The sequence below is a fragment of the Ovis aries genome, chromosome 12 (assembly GCF_016772045.2).
Source record: "Ovis aries strain OAR_USU_Benz2616 breed Rambouillet chromosome 12, ARS-UI_Ramb_v3.0, whole genome shotgun sequence".
Taxonomy (NCBI): Eukaryota; Metazoa; Chordata; class Mammalia; order Artiodactyla; family Bovidae; genus Ovis; species Ovis aries.
Genome location: NC_056065.1, coordinates 36,306,193 through 36,332,021, shown reverse-complemented (window position 1 = coordinate 36,332,021; position 25,829 = coordinate 36,306,193). Strand labels below are relative to the sequence as shown.

General features: G+C 37.9%; 2 protein-coding genes across 3 annotated transcripts in view; one reads left to right on the top strand and one right to left on the bottom strand.

The window, feature by feature from the left end:
• CCDC181 (coiled-coil domain containing 181) overlaps positions 1 to 18,434 on the top strand; it is a 46,578-nt gene extending 28,144 nt beyond the window's left edge. Inside the window, exon 7 of the mRNA XM_060396469.1 lies at positions 17,014 to 18,434. The gene's annotated coding sequence lies outside the window, so the exon portion shown is untranslated. The remainder of the gene's footprint in view (positions 1 to 17,013) is intronic.
• BLZF1 (basic leucine zipper nuclear factor 1) lies at positions 106 to 25,755 on the bottom strand. 2 transcript variants are annotated; one of them, XM_060396470.1, is made up of 8 exons: positions 25,619 to 25,755; positions 24,740 to 24,816; positions 12,625 to 13,064; positions 10,598 to 10,797; positions 7,951 to 8,079; positions 5,624 to 5,843; positions 2,664 to 2,741; positions 1,317 to 1,473 (listed from the first exon to the last, which is right to left on the bottom strand). In XM_060396470.1, exons 2-7 carry the CDS (start codon positions 24,768 to 24,770, stop codon positions 2,682 to 2,684), a joined length of 1,080 nt encoding a protein of 359 aa, XP_060252453.1. In that variant the 5' UTR covers positions 24,771 to 24,816; positions 25,619 to 25,755; the 3' UTR covers positions 1,317 to 1,473; positions 2,664 to 2,681. The 2 variants fall into 2 exon arrangements, with proteins under 2 accessions (XP_004013722.1, XP_060252453.1); XM_004013673.4 differs by lacking the exon at positions 2,664 to 2,741 and having other exon boundaries at positions 106 to 1,473.
• Between the last annotated feature and the right edge of the window lie 74 nt (positions 25,756 to 25,829).

Below are 25,829 nucleotides of genomic sequence, written 5' to 3'. Positions count from 1 at the left end.
AAACTTAAAAGAAAGACTGAAGAGTAAGTTGTAAATAGTATAAACTAGATGAAGACTTGAATTGAAGTACATCATTCTGGAGGGAAAAAAAATCAATATTCAAACTAAAGCAGGTAAAGAAATTTATTGCCACCCATTTGAAAGTACAACTCAGATGAATCAGACCAAAAAAAAAAAATCATTAAGTTGACATTAAAATATATTGTTACTTGATCAGAGTTGTCTTTTGAGGATTTCTTTACTGATAGGTAAAGAAACCAATTAGGGTAATTTGTTATAAACATTTTTGTGGACATTTTTATAGGCCTCTAAAAAGGTGTTTTATGATGGGCCATCATAAATAAATAATAACACGTTACATAATAAAAATCAATTGATGAACTGCATTTTTGAGCTTGAGCGATGTTCTCCAAAGATTATACTTTCTCTGCTATATTTCATAAGTATCAAATTGGATATTCCTATTGTGCTGCAATTGCCAAACTGAGCTCAACAGTTGTTTCTTCTGTAGATCAGTTATATCCATTTAAAATACAGAATCCCCTGCATAAAACCAAAATAAGAACAATGATTTTGCTCAAGCATTTGTTAATGTGGCTGTAAAATATTTAAATTTGTTTTAACATTTAGCATTTATTTTTAAAATAGTTCCTCCACCTGTTATTTCCATAAGACTCTTTTGTACTCTGCTCCAAAAGAGATAGGACTCCTTACCCCATTCCCTCCCCAACCCTTGCAGCTAATTTGTGTTAGAGTGAGGGTCAGAAAACTTTTCCTGTAAAGAGTCAGATAATAAATATTTTAGGCTTTGCTAGTTATATAAACCCTGTTGTATCTACTCAGTTCTGCTGTTGTAGCATAACCATAGACAACAGTAAATGAATGGGTATGGCTGCATATGACCCAAGGCCATAGTCTGCCAATCCTTGTTTTAGAGTTCAGAAATTAAATCTGTTTATGTAAAATATATAGCAAGATAAATAATAAATTGGGGCCTGAAAGAAAGAAAGGTATAGAATCTAGTCCTTTAGGAAGAACCATCCTAACATGCCTGGAAAGTATTGTCTACTTATATATATCGACACAGTTTCATTTTTTTTCTTTACCCTGAGGTATTTATTAAGAAAGGGTAATCTGGAGTCCAGTACATGAAACATCTTTGGGGATATATATTATTAAAATAGAAAGTGATAATACTTCTAGCATCCAAAGATCCCTAGCTCCCAAATAATAATGACTCTTGGGTAAAAAGCAAGTGGCTGTAGTGTGCCTCCACCATATTGATTGTTAAAGGGCAATAAGTTCTCCCTGGCAGTGATTGCAGCAATTGAAAGTTATATTTTCATATCTTGTATAGGGATGAAATCGTCCAATATTTTTCTTTGTAGCAAGTAAGGTGGTTGGTGAAGACTCAGAAAATGGATTATCAGGTGAGCTTTCTGTACATGTAACTGGATCCAAAATGCGTAGAACCTAAGGAAAATAAGAGGTAACGTCATATACACAGCAGGGACTACAAAAGTCCTTGGCTTACTAATATGTAACTACTCATACGTTCTATTTCATTAATATGTAACTACCATAAAAGTAAGATCTGAATGATGCATTTGACTCAAGAACTTATGCTTTTTCTCAAAAACTTCTAAATTTAACAATGATGTCTAGTTGTTATATTACCTAGGTTACCTATTTTTAAAAATAAAGAAATGTTCTCATGCATATTGATGAAAATATATGAAAACATAGAAGAAAATAAATTGATACGGTTATATCAATTTTACCATAAGTGATACTCATTTTTATCCTTAATCAAAATATACTTATTATCTTTCTCCTTCAGGCCTTCATTGAACTTTTGAAACTGGAATTCTACCTTTATTCTTCTATTGAAATGTATTTCAAAGTTTTTGATCATTTATTTGTCAAATCAATGGTTTTTCTTTTCTTTTCTAATTTACATGCAATATTTTATGCTAAAAATCATGTTTTTGTTTCTTGGATTCATGGACATCATACACTTTCAATTCTTCTGCTCTGAATTTTCTATTCCATTTCATTTTCTGAGACCCACAACTAGAGGAAATCTTGGTTTGAAAAAAATTCTCTGGTTAAGGGCAAGGATAACATGGCTGGCTCATAACTCCTATTTCTCATTTCATATTCTCCTAACCATCTTGATGGGGCTTCCCTGGTGGCCTAGCAGTAAAGAACCTGCCTACAATGCAGGAGATGTAGGTTTGCTCCCTGGGTCAGGAAGATCCTCTAAAGAAGGAAATGGCAACCTATTCCAGTATTCTTGCCTGGGAAATGTCATGGACAGAGGAGCCTTGGGGGCTACAGTCCATAGGTTCGCAAAAGAGTTGGACATAACTTAGCAACTAAACAATGACAACCATCATCATATGATGAATATGAGTTACTGTGCAAAGGAGATTGGCAGTGGAATTAGAAAGGAACTGGGAAAAGCAGTGTGGAAAGGAGCTTTCTCTTCTATGTAAGGCTTATCAAAACAACTTTCAGAAATGGCTCAAGATGTCTGTTTCCCTAGCTGTCATATTGTCCAACAGGATTTTTTCCTTCTAAGTTACCAAGGTACCCAAGGAGCCACAACTAATTAAAAAATGTCCCAGCATCATTTAAGAGCTACCATTCCATTTCCATACCTCTGTTTTTCTACAGGATTATTGCTTCTTCAATTTAGTTTTTGATATTCTTCTGTTTTTATGGAGCTTGGTTAGATGCTAAAGGACAGAGATAAAGGGCTTATCTTAAAGCTGCTTATAAATTGAGAAGGGGAAATAAGAAAGGTAACCCTGTTCTCTATATTTGTAATTATATTACGTATCTTTAGAGAGAAACAAAATGCCAAATGAATACAGTTAAAGGAGACTGAGATACCACTAGGATAAAAGGTTTCCAGATTTTAGCCTGAAAGTGATAAAGATTTTAAGTTGGGTGCCTTTCAGAGCGATCACTCTGTACACAGCTGGTAGATGAGAGAAGGGGTGGGAACCAAAGCAGACAATGGGAATAAGAGAGAAAGGGAGTTTAATGCAATAATTCAGCTAAGAAAGGTTGATCTTGAAGCAATGTGGCTGAAAGGTCTAAGAGACACTGAGGAAGGAGGACTGTCAGTTTTGTTCTGTCAGACAGTGTGGTGGATAAAGGACTGGAAGAAGAGGATGGAAACCAAAACCAAGCCCTGAGGTTACCCACCATTGTATGGTGAAATAGAATGGTCAGGGAAAAGAGAAAAGTCTGGAGGGCGAAAGGTTACATCAGCCAAGGGAAGCGAGTGTTTCAAGATATCAGAAGTAGTTAATTATACCAGATGCTACGGCAGCAACACAATTTCCCAACAAAAAAAATAGAAAAAGGAGAAACAATTTTGGATAATGTTTAGTTTCAGGGACTGATTCATTCAGTAAATAGCTGAACACCTACTATGTATAAAGGATTGTGCCAGACTTGAGGAAACATAGTGCCCATCTTTGAAGAGCTTACAGTTTGGGAGGCAGAGAATCAAACTGCAATGTACCATGATAAAGAGCTATACTAGATTTATGTACAAGATGAACTGGAAGCCTAGAGGAAGGAAAATCTAGGTTTGCCTGAAGGAATCAGGGAAGGCTGATTCTTAAAGGCAATGTAGCGGTTGGGCAAGAAGAGAGATTGTTGGGAGGCTGTCTAGGCAGAGTGAAACTATGTACAGAGGCATGAGATACAGTGGCTTGTCTGTGGAATGAAAGTGGTTAACACAGCTGGGATGTGAAGTGCAGGGGGTGGGCACAGCTGGGAAGTGATCCAAGGGAAGGGGAGCTGGAATAATGATTAATGAAAGGCCTTCTATACAATATGAAATAATTCAGATTGAGTAATGAGGGAGACTAGGAGTCCTCTGAACACGGGTACCAAGATGATGGGACTGACATTTTTGAAAGAACACTCTGGCAGCAGAGGATGGCTGGAGGTAAGTAGAAAAGCAAGGGAGGGATACTGGTTAGGAGGCTACTGTACAGTCTAGCCTGGAAGTCAGGTGTCTAAACTTGGCAGAGGGAATAAATTAGAAGAAACTGACAGGACTCATAAAGGCAACAGGTTTAGGGGATGAAGGATATAATAATAAAAATGATAGCTACTATTTATTGAGAAATTACTGTACCTATATTAGAAATGGCTATAGGCTTTATATGTATTATTTTATGGAATCTTCAAAACATCCAATGTAGTAGGTACAGTTCGCTAAGCTAGGAAATACAGAAGAAACAGGTTATTTTTCTTTTACTTTTTTTTTTACCCCTAGAATGGAAATACAAATACAAAAGCAAGAGGTTGTTCTATTTTTAGCTGTCTATGGGACGAGCTGATGGAGATGTCCAGCTGGGTATGTGTCTTATTCTAGAAAAAAAAGTCTCAGCTGAAGAAGTCACAAGCATAAAACTATGGGAATTAGCTAACGATAGTCCCGAGAAGATACAGAAAGTCAACTACGTGAGGAAAGGCTCAAGAGTGGGCACAAGAAGAGGATTCCCCTTCCCCCCACGAAATACTGAGAACGAACAGTCACAGCAGTAGCTAAGAATTGGGAGAGTATGACAGCTTCAGAAACTGAGGGAGTTCAAGTAAAATGTGACAAGGTACTTAAATATTCATGGCCTTTATGCGAGTCCTTTTTGAGGACAGTGGAGCTGGAAGTCGAGTGAGATAAGCAATGGCAGGAGTTGAGGAGGGGAGGTATGTAAGTAGAAATAAATATGAACTGCTTGTTCCAGATTCTTGGTTGTGAAGGGAAGGTGATAAGACCATATGTAGAGAACTTAAGATAGATGGAACAGTTTTCTTTTAAATGGAAGATACTTGGACATGTTCTTAAGTCAAAAGGTAAGAGTCAACAGAAGAAGTACCTGTTAGTGAGAGGCCTGATCAGCCTGGGGGAATATGCTATGCTTTGGAGAGCCAAATAGACACTTTTCAAGTAACAGAAATATATGTAAGGTTGGAGGCCACATAGCTAGGCTTTGAGAGACCAAGCTGGGACCTGGAGGGAGTTTTCTGCCCCTACCCTCTTTTTGTTCTGTGAATGAGGAACCAAAGTCATCTACTGAATCTGAGGTACAAGTTGGATGGGTATAAAAACCAAGAGGGCAAGCAGCTGAACTAAGATAGGAATGGTCATCTTTAAAAACAATTACACTTTTTTCTCCTCAGAGTATAGTAATAGAGTTTGAGAAAATTAAGCTCAGAGGAGGAAATAATTTTCTCCAAGATTCCTAGCTCATTAGCACGAGGATCAAGTTTTGATTCCATATTTCCTAACTCCCAGTGCCAAGCCACTTTTCATTATAATATGTAAGAGGACAGTCATTGGAAAAGACTCTGATGCTGGGAGAGATTGGGGGCAGGAGGAGAAGGGGACGACCGAGGATGAGATGGCTGGATGGCATCACGGACTTGATGGACATGAGTCTGAGTGAACTCCGGGAGATGGTGATGGACAGGGATGCCTGGCGTGCTGCGATTCATGGGGTCGCAAAGAGTCGGACATGACTGAGCAACTGAACTGAACTGAACTGAAGAGGACAGTCTTAGAGGTTATACAGATCATGAAAGAGAAATATTTTACCGTTTCAGCCATTTTTTCTGCTGGAGTACTGCAGAATTCAACTGTTGATGGAACCTTTTTTTGACCATTAGTGCCAACATTTCCCAGAAGATGAGAATTTACTGCTTTTGCCAACTTGTGATTTGTTAATGCCAGTTCTGCCGTGCTGTGAGGTTGCCCGCTAGGGTAGTAAGTTTGCTCCCTTCCCCACTGCAAAGAGACCAAGAGCTCCTCCAGCAACCTGCAGCAACACACAGCACTGAACATTAGTAAGAGGATAAAATATAAAAATCAAGAATGCTGAGAAACATGTTTCTGAAATCATATAGTTTCTTTCTCCTCTTTCTCAAGAGTTCAATAAACCACGAAGTCTGGTAAAATAAGTCAGACTACAAAAAGCACTTAAACTAATTTTATGGTTATCTGGAAATCAACAAACAGTACCTTTTTGATTCTCTTATTGTAGTACAGGTAAAATATACTCAGGTAGTACTCTTGCCTGGAAAATCCCATGGACGTAGGAGCCTGGTAGGTTGCAGTCCATGGGGTTGCTAAGAGTTGGACACAACTGAGCGGCTTCACTTTCACTTTTCACTTTCATGCTTTGGAGAAGGAAATGGCAACCCACTCCACTGTTCTTGCCTGGAGAATCCCAGGGACAGGGAGCCTGGTGGGCTGCCGTCTATGGGGTCGCACAGAGTCGGACACAACTGAAGCGACTTAGCAGCAGCAGCAGCAGCAGTATTATAGAACTACTTATTTAATTTGTGCATTTATTGAGAGGCTTATATAGCAGGTGTATATATATATGTAGGTGTATATATATATGTATGTGTATGCATGTGTGTATGTATATATATATATGTTATGTGTGTGCATATATGTATGTATATATATGATAATTTTTTTGTATTTCATTGATTGATTTTTAAATGATAAACCAACCTATAATTCTTGGGGTAAAACCTCCATAGCCATAATGATTTAAAGCTTTTTATATACTGTTGGATTTGAATCACTAAAATTCTATTAAGGAATTTTGCATCTATATTCATTATAGATGAGATATTGGCCTGCAGTTTTCTTGTAATACCTCTGTATAGTTTCGGTATCATGATGATGCTGGCCTCATAAAATAAGCTAGAAACTGTTCTTTTATTTTCTAGTAAAGTTTGTATAAATTGGGTTTTATTTCTTCCTTAGATGTTTGTTAGTATTTACCAGTTGATCCACGTAGGCCTGCAGTTTCCTTTATTAGAAGGTTTTTAACTACAAAGCAAATTGCTTTAATAGGTCAGGGTTATTCAGGTTATCTGTTCTTGAGGATTCTAGTAGTCTCAGTCTTTTAAGTAGATTGTCCATGTAAGCTGTTGAACTTACATGAAAAGAGTTGTTCCTAACATCTCCTATTATCGTGTGACTATAGACTCTCTAGTGTACCCCTTTCCTTCTCATGCTGTGTATCTTTTGTTTTTCTTTTTCCCCTGATTGTACTGCCTGGAGGTTTTGTAAATCTATCCTTTCAAACAACCAGTGCTTGGTTTTCTATTTCATTTATTTCTGCTCTCATCCTTTCTTTTCTTCTGCTTAATTTGCTGTGTTTCTTAAAAAGGAACACGTGTATACCCGTGGCGGATTCATGTTGATGTATGGCAAAACCAATACAGTATTGTAAAGTAAAATAAAAATAAATAAATAAATAAAAGAAAAGGGAAAAAAAGGAAGGTTAGCTTATTGATGAGACCTTTTTTTCCTTTCCTACAATAAGCATTTAAAGCTATAGCTTTATTAATTCCCTCTAAACACTGCTTTAGTTGCCTCCCACAAAATCTGATATTTTGATATATTTGTGTTTTCATTCTTCTAATGTCCTCTATAATTTTCTCTTGAATTTTACTTATTTAATTTGTAAGAAATCAATTATATAAAAGCATAAAGTGTTTTTAAGGAAGACTCTCAACTTTGACAGTTCTGGTTCATATGGACATAAAATTAAGCTCTTATACTGTAGAATAGTTCTCAAAAAGATCTCCCTCCAAAGTAAAGACCAGTTCACTTTTTGGCTTCTACCAAAAACTACATAACTGCTATAACTGTAACCAAAAACTACTTTTAAATGCAAAAATTTCTTCCAGTATAGATATAACTAATCTCTCCCCCATTAAGAATATAAGAAGCATGTCTTCTGTTTTTTTCATTCTTCCTCCTTTCCTTGGGCAGCTGCTTTAAAATGCTACTCAAAGTACATGCTGAGTGAATTAATAAATGTAGAAATACGAAAGAACTATAACAATTACAAAAATTGCAGGAGAAAATAGAAGGGCTCAGAATGCAAACAAGGGCCATACTTCTGCGTAGCTATCATTTCCTGACGAAACTGTTCCCGTTCACTCAGGAGATCTTGTATAGCGCTCTGTGCATCACGGTTCTGACGCTGCAGAACTGCTCTGGAGTTGGTTAACTCATCTGCCATAACCCTGGAAAGATAAAAATCTTACATATAAATTCTCAGACAGTGTTAAAAAGTTAATATACTACCTCTGTGATTGTCATTTTTAAAAACTTACAAAAAGATTTACCACTGTCAAATTACTTCTCAGTTTTTAAACCTTCACTTCAGTTCAGTCAGTTCAGTTGCTCAGTCGTGTTCGACTCTTTGCAACCCCATGAACTGCAGCACGCCAGGCCTCCCTGTCTATCACCAACTCCCAGACTCTACCCAAACCCATGTCCATTGAGTCGGTGATGCCATCCAACCATTTCATCCTCTGTCGTCCACTTCTCCTCCTGCCTTCAATCTTTCCCAGCATCAGGGTCTTTTCAAATGAGTCAACTCTTCGCATGAGGTAGCCAAAGTATTGGAATTTCAGCTTCAACACCAGTTCTTCCAATGAACACCCAGGACTGATCTCCTTTAGGATGGACTGGTTGGATCTCCTTGCAATCCAAGGGACTCTCAAGAGTCTTCTCCAACACCACAGTTCAAAAGCATAATATTTAAAATGCATAACATAGCATAAAAAGCATAACAATTAAAATATCTGTTTACAAAATGACAAAGAAAACAGTGTTTTAACTTTCCTGTACAGTGACTTTGGAATGTACTTCAGTCTTACTCTAGATTAATCAAGTTTTGGAAGACAAATAACATTAATTGTTCTCAAATAGAGAAAATTTTAGAGAAAAACAAGAGTTATTTTTCTACCACTCATTAACCTTTTGACATTAGAAAAACATTAAATATAGAAAGGTTTATATAAAAGGAAAACAAAGTCTTCTTGTCCAGCAGCCTGGCCCCTCCTTTTATAATCAGTAATCAATAAAGCAACCAATATATTTTTCTAGGAAAAAGTAACTTATATGTATATCAGCATAAAAGTATGTATAAAAATAAATATATTAATTAATTTTATTTACAAAAAGGAATTATCTGATACAAACTTTTCTGTAGTTCACTTTTTCACCTAATAATTTACCTTGATGATTTTTTTCATATTAGCATATATAGAGCCATTTCGTTTCCTTTTTGGTTAAAAAAAAAAAAAAGCTTCATGTTTTCTGATTGGATGTAGCAAAATGTATTTAACAATTCTCTAGTGATAGAACTGAAGCAAAATTTTAAAGTATTTTTATTCAGTTGAAAAATCTTGCAACTAAAATTAAAGTCTCAGACCAGAGTAACCACTGAATTCCTTAAAATGAAAACAGTTCTGATGTTAAAAGATTAAATCAACTAAAATATCAATAAAGTTTGGTTTCACTATTATTGCCCTCAAAGTATTACTATTAACATTGATCAGAATGTTTAATAAGTTACATATTGTAGTAATCTGTAAAATGCAGGCATGATTTGCTTCTTAAGCTGTTCAGTAAAAATGAACTTATTCATTCTAAGCCAATAAACAGTAAATTCATTTCTCCAAATACATCCTTTATTAGTACCATTAGAAAACAAATTAAGGATTTTAAGAGTAATCAATTATTAGAAAGTATCACCGATACTAAGACATGAATAAATAACTTTCTAAAAATATATTCATTACAATCAGTGGTTCTTAAGGTACAGACTGGAAACCTTTAGTGTTTGTGAGAAACCTCCAGATGATTAAATTTAAATCAATGTTATTATAACATATTATATGTGAAGCACTGAGCTAAATGCTGAAAATACACAGATGGATAACACCCAGATTCTGTTCTCCAGTAACTCAAAGTTGGAAGGAGGGGATGAATAGAAAATCATAACATATTAGAGACCTTCCCAACTACCAGTTGTGTTCATGGGCCTGGGGGTTATAAGGGCCTAAAGCTCTCACCTCTACTGGAAAGGTAGCCTTTTCCAGTATGCCATGCAGATTATTATCACTTTCTATTTGTGCATGGCAAGAAAAAGATTGGGAAACTCTCTTATGATGTACTTAAATGAGCAATGAGAACAAAGTCTGAGAGACAAAATAAGACATTATGGAGTGGCAATAGTATGTGAGTTTTTAGAGAGAATGTGGGGAAAAAATCTTTTAAAAATTTAAATATTTATTAGCTGTCTGAATTTAGTTTTGTTTTGATCTTAAACATTGTAGTCAGAGTGATTTGCACTACAGAAGAGTAACTCAGAATTCTGGAATGAGGGAGTGCATGGAATGCACTTTTCCATGTAGAGAGACTGTATAACCATCCAGAGTAGGGCAAGTCCATCTCTTAAATCATGTATGAGTTAATTTGACAGTCTCAGTCAGAAATTTTCACACTACAATCCAGTTTTTTTTGGCATTAGGAGGGTCAACAAATCTGGCAGAGCAAAAAGTAGGAAATGAATTACTATTTACTGTATGACCATCCAGAGGAGGGAGAGTCCACCTCCTAAATAATGTATGAGGTAATCTGACAATCTCAGTCAGAAATTTTCACACTACAATCCATTTTTTTTTTTTTTTTGGCATTAGGAGGGTCAACAAATCTGGCAGAGCAAAAACTAGGAAATAAAATAGAAAATACCTGCTTGCGAGGAATTTACTTCGCCACACATCACACTGTATCGACATCCGTTCTAACTGTTCAGAAAGCTGAGCAATGTTTCGACCCAGGGCTTCATTTTCTAAAATAAGCTGATTTTTCTCACGGGCTACACGTTCAAAGTGATACTGAAGGTCATCCCCAACAGAAGCCACGAGCAGCTTTTTTAACTCACGATTGACCTGGAAGAAATCATGACCAATACAAGTTCAAAATAATGCCAGTGAGTTCAGTGTAGCAAAATGAACAGGAAAGAAACTGTGCTTCATATGTAATTTGGACCTCCATTACTATAAGTACATATCAAAAAGTGATATCAAATAGTTAAGTTTCATAATATATACATACCATGTCTATATCTCTATTAATCTATAGTCCATGCGGTTATAATTTGAGCCTCTTAAGAGTACAAATCATTATCATAAATATTACAAACTGCCTCTTGTCAACACTTAAAAAGGCAAAAATTTAAAAAACCAATAAATTTTGCTAAAAAGTATGACAGTGTTTTATAAATCTTTTTCAACATTTAAAAATTGGATTCATGTCAGTGTACGGCAAAACCAATACAGTATTGTAAAAAAAAAAAAAGGAAAAAAAAGGCTTGGCATTCCTTGTTAAAAAAGAAAAATAAAATAAAAATTGGTTTCTTTGTACCCTAGGATTTTTAAGAATTTAAGCAAAGAAAGCAATTCAAGATGTCTATAATCATGTTCTTCACATTGTTATCAAAAATGAAACAAAATTAAAACAAATGTCCAATAAAAGGTATTGGTATGTGGTATAGTCATTGAAAAACTGTTGCTATTAATAATGATATTTTAATAGAATATCTTGAGACATAGGAAAATATTAACTAAAAAAAGTAAATTACAAGGCAAAAATGAACTCAATATGTATAATTATGCATGTATAGCTGGATAGCTGGATGGTATTTATAGGTGATACTATTTTCATTGTTTTTTCTGTATTTTCTAAGATGTTTACAAATAAATATGTACTAGTTTTTAAATTTCAAATTAGTTGTTTAAAATATATTATTAAATACATTAGAAACATATTTGGGTAAGAGTAACCATGGTGTCACTTATAAAGACTAACCTCTAGTAGAAAGATGTATAACCTAACAGAAACAAAGTGGGCAGTGGTAAGGCAATATTTACTAAGATGTAAAGATTAAGACTATGAACTTTTTTTAAACAGCCTTTAAACTTTACATTTTAGCAAATATTGCCTTACCGCTCCTCACTTTGTTTCTCTTCTCACCTGATGTGAAGAGCCAACTCATTGGAAAACACCCTGATGCTGGGAAAGATTGAGGGCAGGAGGAGAAGGGGGCGACAGAGGAAGAGATGGTTGGATGGCTTCACCGACTCAATGGACATGAGTTTGAGTAAGCTCTAGGAGATGGTGATGAACAGGGAGGCCTGGCGTGTTGCAGTTCATGGGGTTGCAAAGAACTGGACACAGCTTAGTGACTGAACAGCAACAACAAAAGTTTACAGAAAGTAAATCAAGCAATATAGGTCATTGCCAATTTACAATGAAGATACCAATGCTTACTCCACAATTTTCTTTATTCTAAGAATTATCTATACATAGAAAAAATACTTGGAATTTATGGATTCTTAAAGCAAGGATTACTAACTAGTTGATTTGGTTAATCGCTGGCCTGTGAGTTCTTAACTGTAATAACCTCCTTAATAACTTATAGGTGGTCTTGTACAATGTCCAAAGTACCTCACATTGTCCAAAGTATCTTACATGTCATCTTCAACCATGTTTAGAATATAAGTTCCCAATATAAACTAATTCTAGTAGAGGCACTAAGAGAATGGGAAATTTAAGAGGAAGCCTTTTGGAGTAATGACAAGTTATAATGAACATTCCAAGAGGAAATATATTTTATTCTATATTTATAACATTCTCTATGTTCATTCTAACATGCAGGCTTAGAAGGCCCAGGTGTAAAGAGCCAGTGTCATTAAAGCTATGAAGGCTGTTCTTACCTCTGACTGTACTCTGAGCTGATTTGAAAGGCCTTCTTTGTCCTGTAGCAATCTCCTTTCAGAGTTCTTGAGCTTTTCCAATGTATTCTTTACCTCGGACAGTTCCTTTCTGGGTTCTGTGACTCCCTCTGGCTGGCCAAGAAGTTCTCCTTTATGATGTCCCAGAGACTTAACCTTTGCATTTTTGTAGGGGATATTATGGGTTATAGCGGCTTTGGGAACTAATATTCTTACAGCTTCGACTTCCACGGCTTTTTCAGCAAGAATCTTCCCTAGCTGAAGAACTCCTGGGCTCTCTGATGGGACTGCTTTCTTTCGTGGACTCTGAAGGATGTGATGTGTTATAGGTTGGATTCCAGGAGTAACTTCAATAGATTTAGGTGGCTCCTCAGTTTCCATTCCATCTCCCGCTCCTCGGATTGGGGATGGAGTTAGGATGACTGTAGGATGGAAAACAAAACATAAGCTATTTGCTGAAAAGAAATGCCAGGAAATGCCAAGATATACTTTACCCTACATTGAGAATTCCTGGCATTGACAAAAAAAAAAGAAAAAATTTCGAATAAAAATTAAATTTCAAAATAATCCTGTGTCAACAAAGGATGAACGAAGTCTTATAGGTTCAAACCTTTCTTAAGTAAATGGTTCCTCTCTTGGTAGAAACTGCAAGAGATTTGGAATCAAGGTATTTGGTTCCCACTTCTACTTCCTAGTATGCTGTGCTGTGCTGTGCTAAGCTGCTTCAGTCGTGTCCAACTCTTTGCGACCCCATGGACTATAGCCTGCCACACTCCTCTGTCCATGGGATTCTCCAAGCGAGAATACTGGAGTGGGTTGCCATGTCCTCCTCCAGGGGATCTTCCTGACCCAGGGATCAAACCCATGTTTCCTGTGTCTCCTGCATTGCAGGCAGATTCCTTACTGCTGAGCCAGCGGGGAAGCCCACTTCCTAGTAAAAGAGTGAAAGTGAAGTTGCTCAGTCATGTCCGACTCTTTGCGACCCCATGGACTGTAGCCTGCCAGGCTCCTCTGTCCATGGGATTTTCCAGGCGAGAATACTGGAGTGGGTTGCCATTTTCTTCTCCAGGAGATCTTCCCGACCCAGGGATTGGACCCCACATTGTAGGTCTCCCACATTGTAGGTCTCCCGCATTGTAGGCAGATGTTTTACCGTCTGAGCCACCAGGGAAGTCCTACTTCCTAGTATAATCCTAGGTAAATAATGTAACTCTCTGTGAATTTCAAGTTCCTAATCTGAAAAGTGGAGATAGTAACAAATATGTAATAAATATGCTACAAGGTTGTGGTAAGAAAGACTGTAGTAAGATCAAATGCCTGGCACACTGTGGACACTCAATAATCTTAGTTAAATATAAAAATAAATGTAGGCTATGTATATACCTATTTGAAAGTGTCTATCTCAGAACAGACTCACCTGTTTGTGAACTCTTAGCAAAGAATGCTTCACAAACTATCCAACTGGACTACTCTCTCTCCTAGGCCTCTAATCAGGCCTCTGTTTCTGCTATTTCTTATTCTCTTAGATGGCTTCTTCCACCACTTACTGTGATTCTAACTTATCCCTTTAAAAAGCCAGCTTAAACTCTACTCTGCATTAAAATTTTCCAACTTTTAGCTTACACTCTAAATGCCTATGCTACTTACTATCTCAACACTCAGTGTGAATCTTAATCATGATCCATAATTATCATTTATGGGTTTTATTATATGCTAAATGTCACTTTCCCAGTAAGTCTGATAAACACTCTGTGGCTAGGCACCATGCCCTAAACAAATGGAAGGAGCAGGACATTATAGAAATGCCATAGACTCTGGGATTAGCCAGATCTGGTTCTTAGTCCTATTTCCACCACTGCTTCCTGTATAATCCTGTACAAAACCCTGCAAATTATCTGAGCTTCAGTTTTAGCCTCCATGAAATGGATTTAACAGTACATCTAGGGTTACCTGTGTCTTCAAAGAAAGAATGGTAAGTAACAAATAACCAATGTTTATAAAGACTTAGCACATGCTAAACACTATTCTAAATACTTTACATATAAGAAAATGAGGCACAAAGAGGTCCAGGAACTTGCCCACAGTCACACCACCCGGCTAGTAAGTAGAGAATATTGTTGTCGTTATTCAGTTGCTCAGTCATATCTGATATTTTGTGACCCCATCGACTGCAGCATGCCAGGCTTCCCTGTCCTTCACTATCTCCTGGAGTTTGCTCAAACACATGTCCATTGAGTCAGTGATGCTATCTAACCATCTCATCCTCTGCTGCCCTCTTTTCCTTTTGCCTTCAATCCTTCCCAGCAATAGGGTCTTTTCCAAGTAGACGGTGCAGAATTTAATTCTAGGTAGCCTGGTCCCAAAGATTAGGGCCTTGACTACTGTACACACTGCCTCTTCAAGTGTAGAAACTGTCTTGCACAGAAGTAAATGCAGATAAATGATAGCTCCTATCCCCCTTCCTCTGAAACACTTAATACAATGATGCACATGTCTACTAATCTGCTCAACTGAAATAAATTATCTCCCCTCATATAAGCCAAACCTGACTAGTCATCCTTAGTTCAGACAGCATTTGGAAGGCAACTATGCTCACTACTATACTACCATTGCTCCAGTCAAAGAACAAATTGTTTCTTTTCTATTTTACCTTATTTCTAATTAAGCAGTGTAAGAAGTTTCCAAGAAAGGGCTACTTTCACTCACTGATTCAAGAAAAAACGTGGTTTAGAGTTTAGAAAGAATTGAGGATCTGCGAGGATGGGAAATGTTGCAAACCTCGAAGAGATGGCTAGAATGACACCTAACTGACATGGAATTCCTGAGTTAGTAAATTCACTAACATTCCTGTGAGCAACAAGTGAGATTCCTGCCATTTTACAAGTCCAGAATACATCTGAGAAAACGGAGGCCAAAACCTAGGAATGGTAATGACAATTAGCTTTTATTTACTTTACTATGTGCCAAGGAGTCAGTTCTGCTAAGTCCTTCAGGTGCATCAGTATCATTTGGTTTTACAAGTCTCATGACTTTGCACAATAGTATCCATTTTGCAGACAGAAACAGAAGCAATGAAAGGTTAAATAGCTTGTCCAAATCATCAGTGTCAAACTAGGATTTCAATCCAAATATGAATCCAGAGCTAAGACGATAATTGATCTGGGAAAGTGTATTAGTCCCTTGGTCATGTCCAACTCTGCGACTGCATGGACTGTACCTCACTAGGCTCCTCTGTCCATGAAATTCTCTAGGCAAGGATACTAGAAGTGAGTATCCATTTCCTTCTCCAGAGGATCTTCCCGACCCAGGGACTGAACCTGGGTCTCCGGCATTGCAGGCAGATTTTTGGGTCTTCCCACAAACCAAAACTATTGCACCTTATCAGCCTAAACTTATTGCCTCTTTTAACAGCCCTGTTAGGTTGCAAAAGCCCACAGAATTTATATAACAGTTATAGCAAGCTTAAAAAAAAATGTAGATCTTATCTGCACTGGACCCTTGAATGATTTCCCATCACTCTCAGAAGAAAGACCAAGATCCTCACCATAGCTCGGTGATCTAGTTCCCTGCTCATCTCCTGGGTCTCAAGTTTATGCGGTTCACTCCCTCAGATCCTAAGTTCCAGCCTTATTTGTTTTCTTTTAGTGTCTCAATAGGAGCAGATGCCTTCCTCTTCCTCTGCAAACATTTCTTATTGGAATATTCTTCCTAACTTCCTCCTCCCTACTCACCTTTCAACTCTCAGTTCAAACTTTCTGAAGGGAAGCTTTTCTCTAGTCTTCCAAGATTATATGCTTCTACAGCAAAGACCATGCCTTTCTTTTTACCATTTATCAAAACGGTTAACTGACATTTTGTTCAGTGTAATTAGAAATATACTGTTTTTGCCTTCCACTGGGATATAAGTTCCATGAGGGGCGGGACTACGTGCCTTGTGTTTACCTTCGTACTCTTGGTAAAATGCCTTGTACCTAAGACTCTCTGAGGAACAATTAATGCAGGGTAACAAGGGGAAAAGGATGAGCACACGTAATAGTGGTGATAATGATAAACTTCAGAGTTAATCCTTAAGGGGACAAAAAGCTTAATTAATATGATAAAACATAATTCTGCCTTTTATTCTCTTACACTAAAGTTCTACAAAGTTATATCACCATACTCCAGAACTATTTTTTCATTTAACATATTTTTGTAGAGTTTTTCTTAAGTATGTAATGGACAGGGAATCCCAAGTTATGCTCATTAGACAAGAGGTAGAATGACATCTGAGCTATAATTAAGGTGTTCTATTTAATAAAATATTTTATAGTAGAACAAAGTATTTGTCATTCATCTCACATGCTAGTAAAGTAATGCTCAAAATTCTCCAAGCCAGGCTTCAGCAATACATGAACCATGAACTTCCTGATGTTCAAGCTGGTTTTAGAAAAGGCAGAGGAACCAGAGATCAAACTGCCAACATCCGCTAGATCATCAAAAAAGCAAGAGAGTGCCAGAAAAACATCTATTTCTGTTTTATTGACTATGCCAAAGCCTTTGACTGTGTGGATCACAATAAACTGTGGAAAATTCTCAAAGAGATGGGAATACCAGACCACCTGACCTGCCTCTTGAGAGACCTATATGCAGGTGAGGAAGCAACAGTTAGAACTGGACATGGAACAACAGACTAGTTCCAAATAGGAAAAGAAATACGTCAAGGCTGTATATTGTCACCCTGCTTATTTAACTCCTATGCAGAGTACATCATGAGAAACGCTGGGCTGGAGGAAGCACAGCTGGAATTAAGATTGCTGGGAGAAATATCAATAACCTCAGCTATGCAGATGACACCACCCTTATGGCAGAAAGTGAAGAGGAACTAAAAAGCCTCTTAAAGAGGAAAGTGAAAAAGCTGGCTTAAAGCTCAACAGTCAGAAAACGAAGATCATGACATCTGGTCCCATCACTTCACGGGAAATAGATGGGGAAACAGTGGAAACAGTGTCAGACTTTATTTTTGGGGGCTCCAAAATCACTGCAGATGGTGATTGCAGCCATGAAATTAAAAGATGCTTACTCCTTGGAAGAAAAGTTATGACCAACCTAGATAGCATATTCAAAAGCAGAGACATTACTTTGCCAACAAAGGTCCGTCTAGTCAAGGCTATGGTTTTTCCAGTAGTTGTGTATGGATGTGAGAGTTGGACTATGAAGAAAACTGAGTGCTAAAGAATTGATGCTTTTGAACTGTGGTGTTGAAGAAGACTCTTGAGGGTCCCTTGGACTGCAAGAAGATCCAACCAATCCATTCTAAAGGAGATCAGTCCTGGGATTTCTTTGGAAGTAATGATGCTAAAGCTGAAGCTCCAGTACTTTGGCCACCTCATGCGAAAAGTTGACTCACTGTTAAAGACTCTGACGCTAGGAGGGATTGGGGGCAGGAGAAGAAGGGGACGACAGAGGATGAGATGGCTGGATGGCATCACTCACTCGATGGACATGAATTTGAGTGAACTCCGGGAGTTGGTGATGGACAGGGAGGCCTGGTGTGCTGTAGTTCATGGGGTCACAAAGAGTTGGACATGACTGAGAAACTGAACTGAACTGAACTGAAAGTATTTGTCATTTCTGTATTAAGTGTTAACAAAGACACTTGGGCTTTAGGACTGATTCTGCTTTCAAAGAGATGAAAAAAGGAATACTTCAGAAAGCAAAAGGGTTTTGTGGTTAATTCATGCATATTAGCATGGAGGACAATTCCCAAAAATGAACTGTTTTAAAAATAAAGGCCTATTCCCATGCTCTCAAAATCTGGTTTTAAGTTTGTCTAACTGTACCTAGTGCAAAGTTAATCTTGTCACTCGGACATTCTGGCATTTAAGAAATAATGTAGAACCACGAATTAACTACAGAGTAATAATTTAAAAGACCACAAAAAGACACTAGAGCTATACCATTCAGGCCCTCTGAACCTGAAGAAATAAGATTAAATATGATTTCTAAGCAAGTCATAACATTGTTGAGTTGGAATTTTAGGTAATGAAGATTCAAGAACAAACCATAAAATGGTTAATGCCAAATTTAAAAGGCAAACAAACATTAATGGGTACTTAACAGAAATCTCTTTTCAAACAAAATATGTTATAAAACTCCAATCAAGTAATTTAATCAACTTTGCTCAAACTCAGTTTACTCTTAACTTTATTTAAACTGTTACACTTACTCAAGCATTTGTGAGAACCAAAGCTGAACGGTGTATCACATGGCAGCTCCCTCTTTGTAACGTCTATACTTCTAGCTAATGTGCACAGGCAAGGAGACAGGCTGGGGAGCCAAGGCTTTATGTTTTCTCACCTGGTAACTTACTTTCATAATTCTGTTTTTCCTGTGACACACACAGAAGCCTTTATTACATACGCACTAGGCCCAACCCAGGGAATATTCAAGAGGAATTACCTTTGGTCTGGTGGGAGGACAAGCTCTGTAATTATGAGCAATGTTTGAGTAAAATATCAACCCCTTTCCATTGTTTGAAGGGAACCAACATCAATATTAATTTCTACTTGTGATCACTTATCAAAGAATGAAAACATATCTAAGGTTTATGGCTCATTCTTTCCACCTTTCTCGCAAATTGGTAACATGCAGGGAAAGAACAAATATTCTACAATAGGGGTTGGCAAACTTTTTCCATAGAAGGCCAGATAATAAATATTTTAGGGTTTGTGGACCATGAGGCAAAATTAAGGATATTATATAGGCATTTATATATGAAGAGAAAAAACAAAATTTTAAGGATGAAATTCAAACTATGATAACAATAAAAGTGTGTTTTTTTGTAATATAGGTCTAATAATGAAAAGAACAGTTCTTTTTATTTGGGATATGTGTTTGGATGCATGCTCAGTCATGTCCAACTGTTTGCGGCCCCATGGACTGTAGCCATCAGGCTCCTCTGCCCATGGTATTTTCCAGGCAAGAATACTGGAGTGTGCCATGCCCTACTCCAGCGGATCTCCCCAACCTAGAGATCGAACCCTCAACTCTGGCATTTCCTGCACTGGCAGGCACCTGGGAAGCCCTTTTATTTGGGATAAACACTAGGCTTAAGTAGGATTCAAAGTTAGTGTTCCCTATTATCAAACTGATTGCAAATATTCTCAGAAGGCCTAAGATCCCTAATGTGCCAACCCTTGCTCTAAAATACTGAGGCAAATTTGCTGTAGCAGAAACTAGTTGAGACACTCACATTATTATGTTATAGCCCTTATTCTTTCTGCCCATTCAACCTGTCTCCTACAGATGTTTTGTCCTCTCTCTTTCTTGCCTAATTGCACCCCGAGAATGACTGCCCTCTCGCTAAAGCTGTACCAAACACATGATATCTAGAGAGCACCTGATGTCAAGAAAATGCTCCTGTCCTTTGTGAGCATTCTTCATTCTAGAAAGGAGGTCATACAACGATAATCTTGAGGACCACTGGAATCAGTTCTAGAACCACCTGATGCCAGTGCTAATGATCTTAATTAATGTCTCCATGAGGAAAGAAGAATGTAAGACAATATCAGCCCTGATCCTTATCTACAACCCTATTTTCCACTCTGAAACTGTAAGACCCCTTGCCATCCCTCAGGAAAGGGACAGTCTAGACAGCATTAGCCTGCTGTGGCCCTCTTTGCCTGGCAAAGTACTGGGTTGCCCAAAAGGCTCCTTTTGGGAGCCTATAAGATGTTCTGTAACATCTTATAGGAAAACCCAAATAAACCTCTTGGCCAACCCAATAACAAAGCTACTCTTTGCTCCTCCTCCAAAGCTCTGTCTTCACGTTTCTATTCAGCACTGGTGAACAGAGGCCAAGTTTTTGGCAACAAAAGAACATCATTTTATAGTTTGTTGTTAAAAAGATGTTTCTCCTTTTTTCATAAAACTGTAAATCTATGAAGACAGATACTCAAAGTTAGCAGGATCGTACAGAGGAAAGAACACTGGACTCTGAGTCAAAAACTTAAGTCTCTACTGCCACTTATTATATGGCCTTGGGCAAACCATTTAACTTGCACACACCTTCACCCCCGTGACCCCCACAACCCCTATATCCTACAGTGCTTTCAGAATAATGCAAACACACGAGTATTTTTCTCCTGTAGATGAAATTGCTGAGAAATCCTTAGGGAAGGGACTGCCTCCTAATGTTTGTATCACCAGCTTACTTTAAAGGTACTTGGTGCAGAAAAGGGGAATACGTGTTTTGAAGTTCATCAATGTTAACACTCACACATCACCTAGAAGATTTCATTTCAACATCCAATAATTATTTAAAATTTCTGAATATTTTCCCACTACACAAAATCAGTAATTACTCATTTATAATCTGACAAACTTTTCAGATCATATGCAGTTCAGCTATAAAACAGTTATTAGGTATCATCACTTGGTGATTTTAAAGTAATATTCTTTTAAATGTCACCAATATCACCTAATAAAGTTTGGTTACCATTTAATTAGAAAAATATACTATAGGCAGTGAATTTAAGAGTTAGGCCCACACTGACATGGAATCCAAACATTCCTTTTGTCAAAGGCCTGACAAATAAAGAGTTCCCTGGTCAAATAAGTGTGGGCAATGCTGCATACTATATCTCTTTGGAGTTGCACAATGTACATTAATATATTAAAGGCTCTGAGGGGTCCTATAGTATAATCTCTCCTTTAATCCAGCATTCCCCAAATTTATCTACCCATGGAGTCCTTTTTCACCTAATAAATATTATTTTACAGACCTAGACTTAAAAACGTTAGACTATTTATGGAATTAAAAAGTATCTGAACATCTCAGACCTTCCTATCTGAAAGTCAGACTAAACTGTCTGGCTTTAATTCCTTTACTTTTAATTTCAATTTTGCTCTCCAACTTTTGCTCTTTGGATTTGAATTCTAATTTCCTAGTTGTCCCTATTTACCGCATGTTTCCCTTTCAAAAACAGCCCTAGCAGCAAGGACACATCCCTCTCATGATGGCTACTGCTCAAATGTCCACTGAGAGGAAGTTCTGTCTCCTTAAGCCAATCCTGCTTCTCTTCTGAGGCAGTTATAGGAAATGCAAGCAACCAACAAATGTCAACCATAAGTTCACCCTTTCTCAGGCCACGCGATACAGGCAAGTAATTCTTCTTCACTAACAACAGTTATCATGATATTACATAGGATTAGGACTAATAGTTGAATTATCTACTTCACTGTAAAATTAAGATCAAGTGAAACAATGCATGTGAAAGTGCTTTATAACTCTGATCCTCATTACAAACAAGTAACAAATAATAACTTAATTTCACAGAGGCCTTGCAATGACTTTTAATTACTAATGATAATGTTGTATGTAACTTTTCTTTTTGCCAAGAATCACGCTGCTTTCATATTAGTTATGATTTAACTGCTCTTTTCCCCATTAATCCCCAGCTTATTACTTTCACTTCAGTCTCTAATTTGCTTATTCTAATACTGTAAAAAGCCTCTGGTGACTCTGAAATGCTATTGCACACAGCTGAATTGAATTGAATTAAACATTTAGCATGATCTTCACTTCCTAAACACATTTAAACCCCCTTTAAAGAGTTTGCTGTTGGAGACCTGCTTGCTGCAAAACTGACTTCTAGAGAATAGTTTCTCATCTCACTCCACCCAGCCTGGCCCTCCCCACCATACCCCCCCCCCCCCCCCACCCCCCGCCCCCAACAACCAAAAAAGAAAATAGTTTCTCCATAACTCACTCCACCCAAGAATACCTGAAACAAGAGGTGCTCACTTTGGGACATGCTAAGACTTATCCATGTCTACGTGAAGATAGTAGACAGTAGGCTGTACAGGTCTGAATCACAAGAAAAGAGATCTAAGCTATAGATAGATTTGGAAGTCATAAGTCTTAAAGCAGTGAAAGGTAAACCAGAAGAAGAGGAGGATTAAAAAGAAACTAAAGGCCGTACCAGGTGGCACAGTGGCAAGTAAGAATCTGCCTGTCAAAGCAGGGGTCATGGGTTGGATCCCAGGTCTGGGAAGATTCCACACATCCCAGAACAAGTAAGCCTATGCATCACAACTACTGAGGCTGCGCCCTAGAGCCAGCACACCTAGAATCCACAGGTGGCAACTAGGGAGCCTGAGCACCACACCGACCGAAGCCTGTGCGCCTAGAACCTGTGCTCTACAACAAGAGAGGCCATGGTAATGAGAAGCCCCTGCACTGCAACAAAGAGTAGCCCCGGCTCGCTGCAACTAGAGAAAGCTGATACAAAGCAATGAAGACCTAACACAGCCAAATTAAAAAAAACAGAAAAAACTATAGCTAGAGCAGTGGTGTCCAACAAGACTTTCTACAGTGATGAAAATGTTCTATATCTGCGCTTTCTAATACAACAGCCACCAGTCACAAGTGACTATTGAGCACTTAAATATGGCCAGTGTGACTGAAAACATGAAAAAAACCTGAAAACCTACAATTTTTTTAATTTTTAAGAAAATGTTAATTTAAATTCAAATAGCCACATGTCGCTACTGTGTTGGACAGTGAAGGGCCACAGAGTAGATGGAAAATAAGATGAACTCATGGAAATCATAGAAAGAATTTCAAAAAGTGGGAATGAGCAATAGCATGAAATGCTCTACAAAGGACAAGCAAAGCAGGACTAAAAAGTAACAAATGTAGTTAACAAGTATTCTGAGTTGAATTCTGTCCCACCCCAAATATTCATAATGTTGTCCCATACCTCAGAATGTGACCTTATTTGGAAAAAGAGTCTTTGCAGATGTATTTAAGATGAGATCATACTGGAGTAGTGTGCATTTCTAATCCAATATGATTGATGTCCTTGTAAAAAAAGGATAAATTTGGACACAGACACACACACACAAAGGGAAAATGCCACGTGAACAAAAATGCAGAGATCATGGTGATGTGTCTACAAGACATGGAATACAAGAAATTCCCAGCAAGCCACCAGAAACTAGGAGAGAGGCCTGGAAGAGATCCTTCTCCACTGCCTGCAGAGGTAGCATGGCTCTGCCAACACACTGATCTTGGACTTTGCTGTTGTTGATGCTTAGTCACTAAATCATGTCCAACTCTTTGGTGACCCTGTGGATTGTAGCCCACCAAGCTCCTCTGTCCATGGGATTCTCCAAGAAAGAATATGTGTCGGTTGCCTTTTCCTACTCTAAGGGAATCTTCTCAACCCAGGGATCAAACCCAAGTCTCCTGCATTGGTAGGCAGACTCTCTACCACTGAGCCACTAGAGAAGCCCGTGATCTTGGACTGTGCTGTGCCATGCTTAGTTGCTCAGTCGTTTCCGAGTCTCTGCTACCCCATGGACTGTAGTCCACCAGGTTCCTCTGTCCATGGGGATTCTCCAGGCAAGAATACTGGAGTGGGTTGCCATACCCTACTCCAGGGGATCTTCCCAACCCAGGGATTGAACCCAGGTCTTCTGCATTGTGGGCAGCTTCTTCACCGTCTGAGCCACCAGGGAAGCATGAGAATATTGGAATGGGTAGCCTATCCTTTCTCCAGGGGATCTTCCCAACCCAGGAATCAAACTGGGGTCTCCTGCACTACAGGCACTTCTTTACCAGCTGAGCTACCAATGAAGCCTGGATCTTGGACTACTAGACTCCAAAATTGTGAGGCAATAAACTTCTGTTGTTTAAGTCACCAGTTTGTGATACTTTCTATCACATTGGTATCCCTAACCAATGCAATAAGAAAAAGGTATTCTATATCTGCCAGTTGTTTGTCTATCTACCTAAATCTTTACAAAGGTATGCTCTTATTTACTTAAATCTTGATCTTCTAGTGGACAGAGAACATAGCTGTAAAAATTTGCTCTCACTACTGTTTAACAGCAGTAGCCATCTAGTAAATACTACCGAACAATGTCAATATTCAATCATATATCTGAAGTGCTGAAGTGTAAACACTGTATTAAAAAACAAACATGAGATACGAAGCACAGATGATTCCCAAGGGCTCTTTGGGGTTTGGTTCCCTGGCTGAAACATTCCTTTATCTTATCATCATAAATTTCATGTTTTAAAAACAATTATCACCAAAAGAAGAATACTTACCTTTGGTTTCTAAGCTTTCAAGAGTAGTCATTGTTTTTAACCAATGAAAGTGTACTCCAAGACTTCTACTGAAAAACCTAAAAATGTATAAAATGAAAGAATTAAAACAGTATCATATAAATACATTCACCAGGTCCCTGTAATTTTAATATTATGATATTCTACTTGCTTCTGCATTTAGTAAACTTGCATTTGGAAGTGTCCCTTAAAGCCCCTTTTCACAAGGTAATATAGTTATGGCTACCAAATATCTTAAAAAAATTAGGGGTAATTTCACTGTATACTCTAAATTATCACCAGTAGAATCTAGATTATCTGATGTGTGTCCTTAAATTTAGCTCAGAAATAGTACTGTAGTTAATATAGGGGCCTTTGTATCACTGATGGACACCAGGAATTTAAAAGCAGTTAAACTAATTAAGTCCTCACGAGACATCATTGACACTATTTTGTTCACTAAATCCCAGAGAAGGGAATGGCAGCATTCTTTCCTGGAGAATTCCATGGACAGAGGAGCCTGGCGGCTTACAGTCCATGGGATCGCTGAGTTGGACACGACTGAGCTTCTAACAACACCAACACCAACACCACCAACACCCACTGTTCATTAAATACATCATAGAGGAGCTTCTCTTCAGATGTTTGACAAGTGACAAAAAAAATTCATAACTTAATTCGTATTTCTTTGTAATGAAATTAAAATAGCATAGTATATGCTTTCAGAAATGTATGGATGGCCTTAAAGGCGGTACAAGCCTTTCTGGAACAACAGGCAACCTTTCCCTAAATCCAAAGCGGCTCAACACCCAAACTTCAACTCGTACCGCCGTCCCTTTCCAAAATCCCTTCTTAGTTACACAAGTCCGTTCTGGGACTTACCGCTCAGATTCTTACTCTTCCTATTGCAGGGGGCCTCACTTTACAGATTCTACGTCCAGATCTCACTGGTTTAACGACAGACACTCCTCTAGCATTCTGAAGCCGATCCGCCCAGGCCTTGGTGACATCAAGCTTCTGGTTCACAAATAATCACTTCCGATTACTCAGGGTTTAGTTTCCGGAAAATTTTCCAAAAGAAAAATGTCAACTC

Coding starts and splice junctions, on each gene's coding strand:
- BLZF1 (XM_004013673.4), bottom strand. CDS start 24,770: ATGACTACTCTTGAAAGCTTAGAAACCAAAG. Junction 13,065..24,739: donor TGAAAGCTTAGAAACCAAAG/GTAAGTATTCTT, acceptor TCCATCCTACAG/TCATCCTAACTCCATCCCCA. Junction 5,844..7,950: donor GAAATGATAGCTACGCAGAA/GTATGGCCCTTG, acceptor GTGTTGCTGCAG/GTTGCTGGAGGAGCTCTTGG.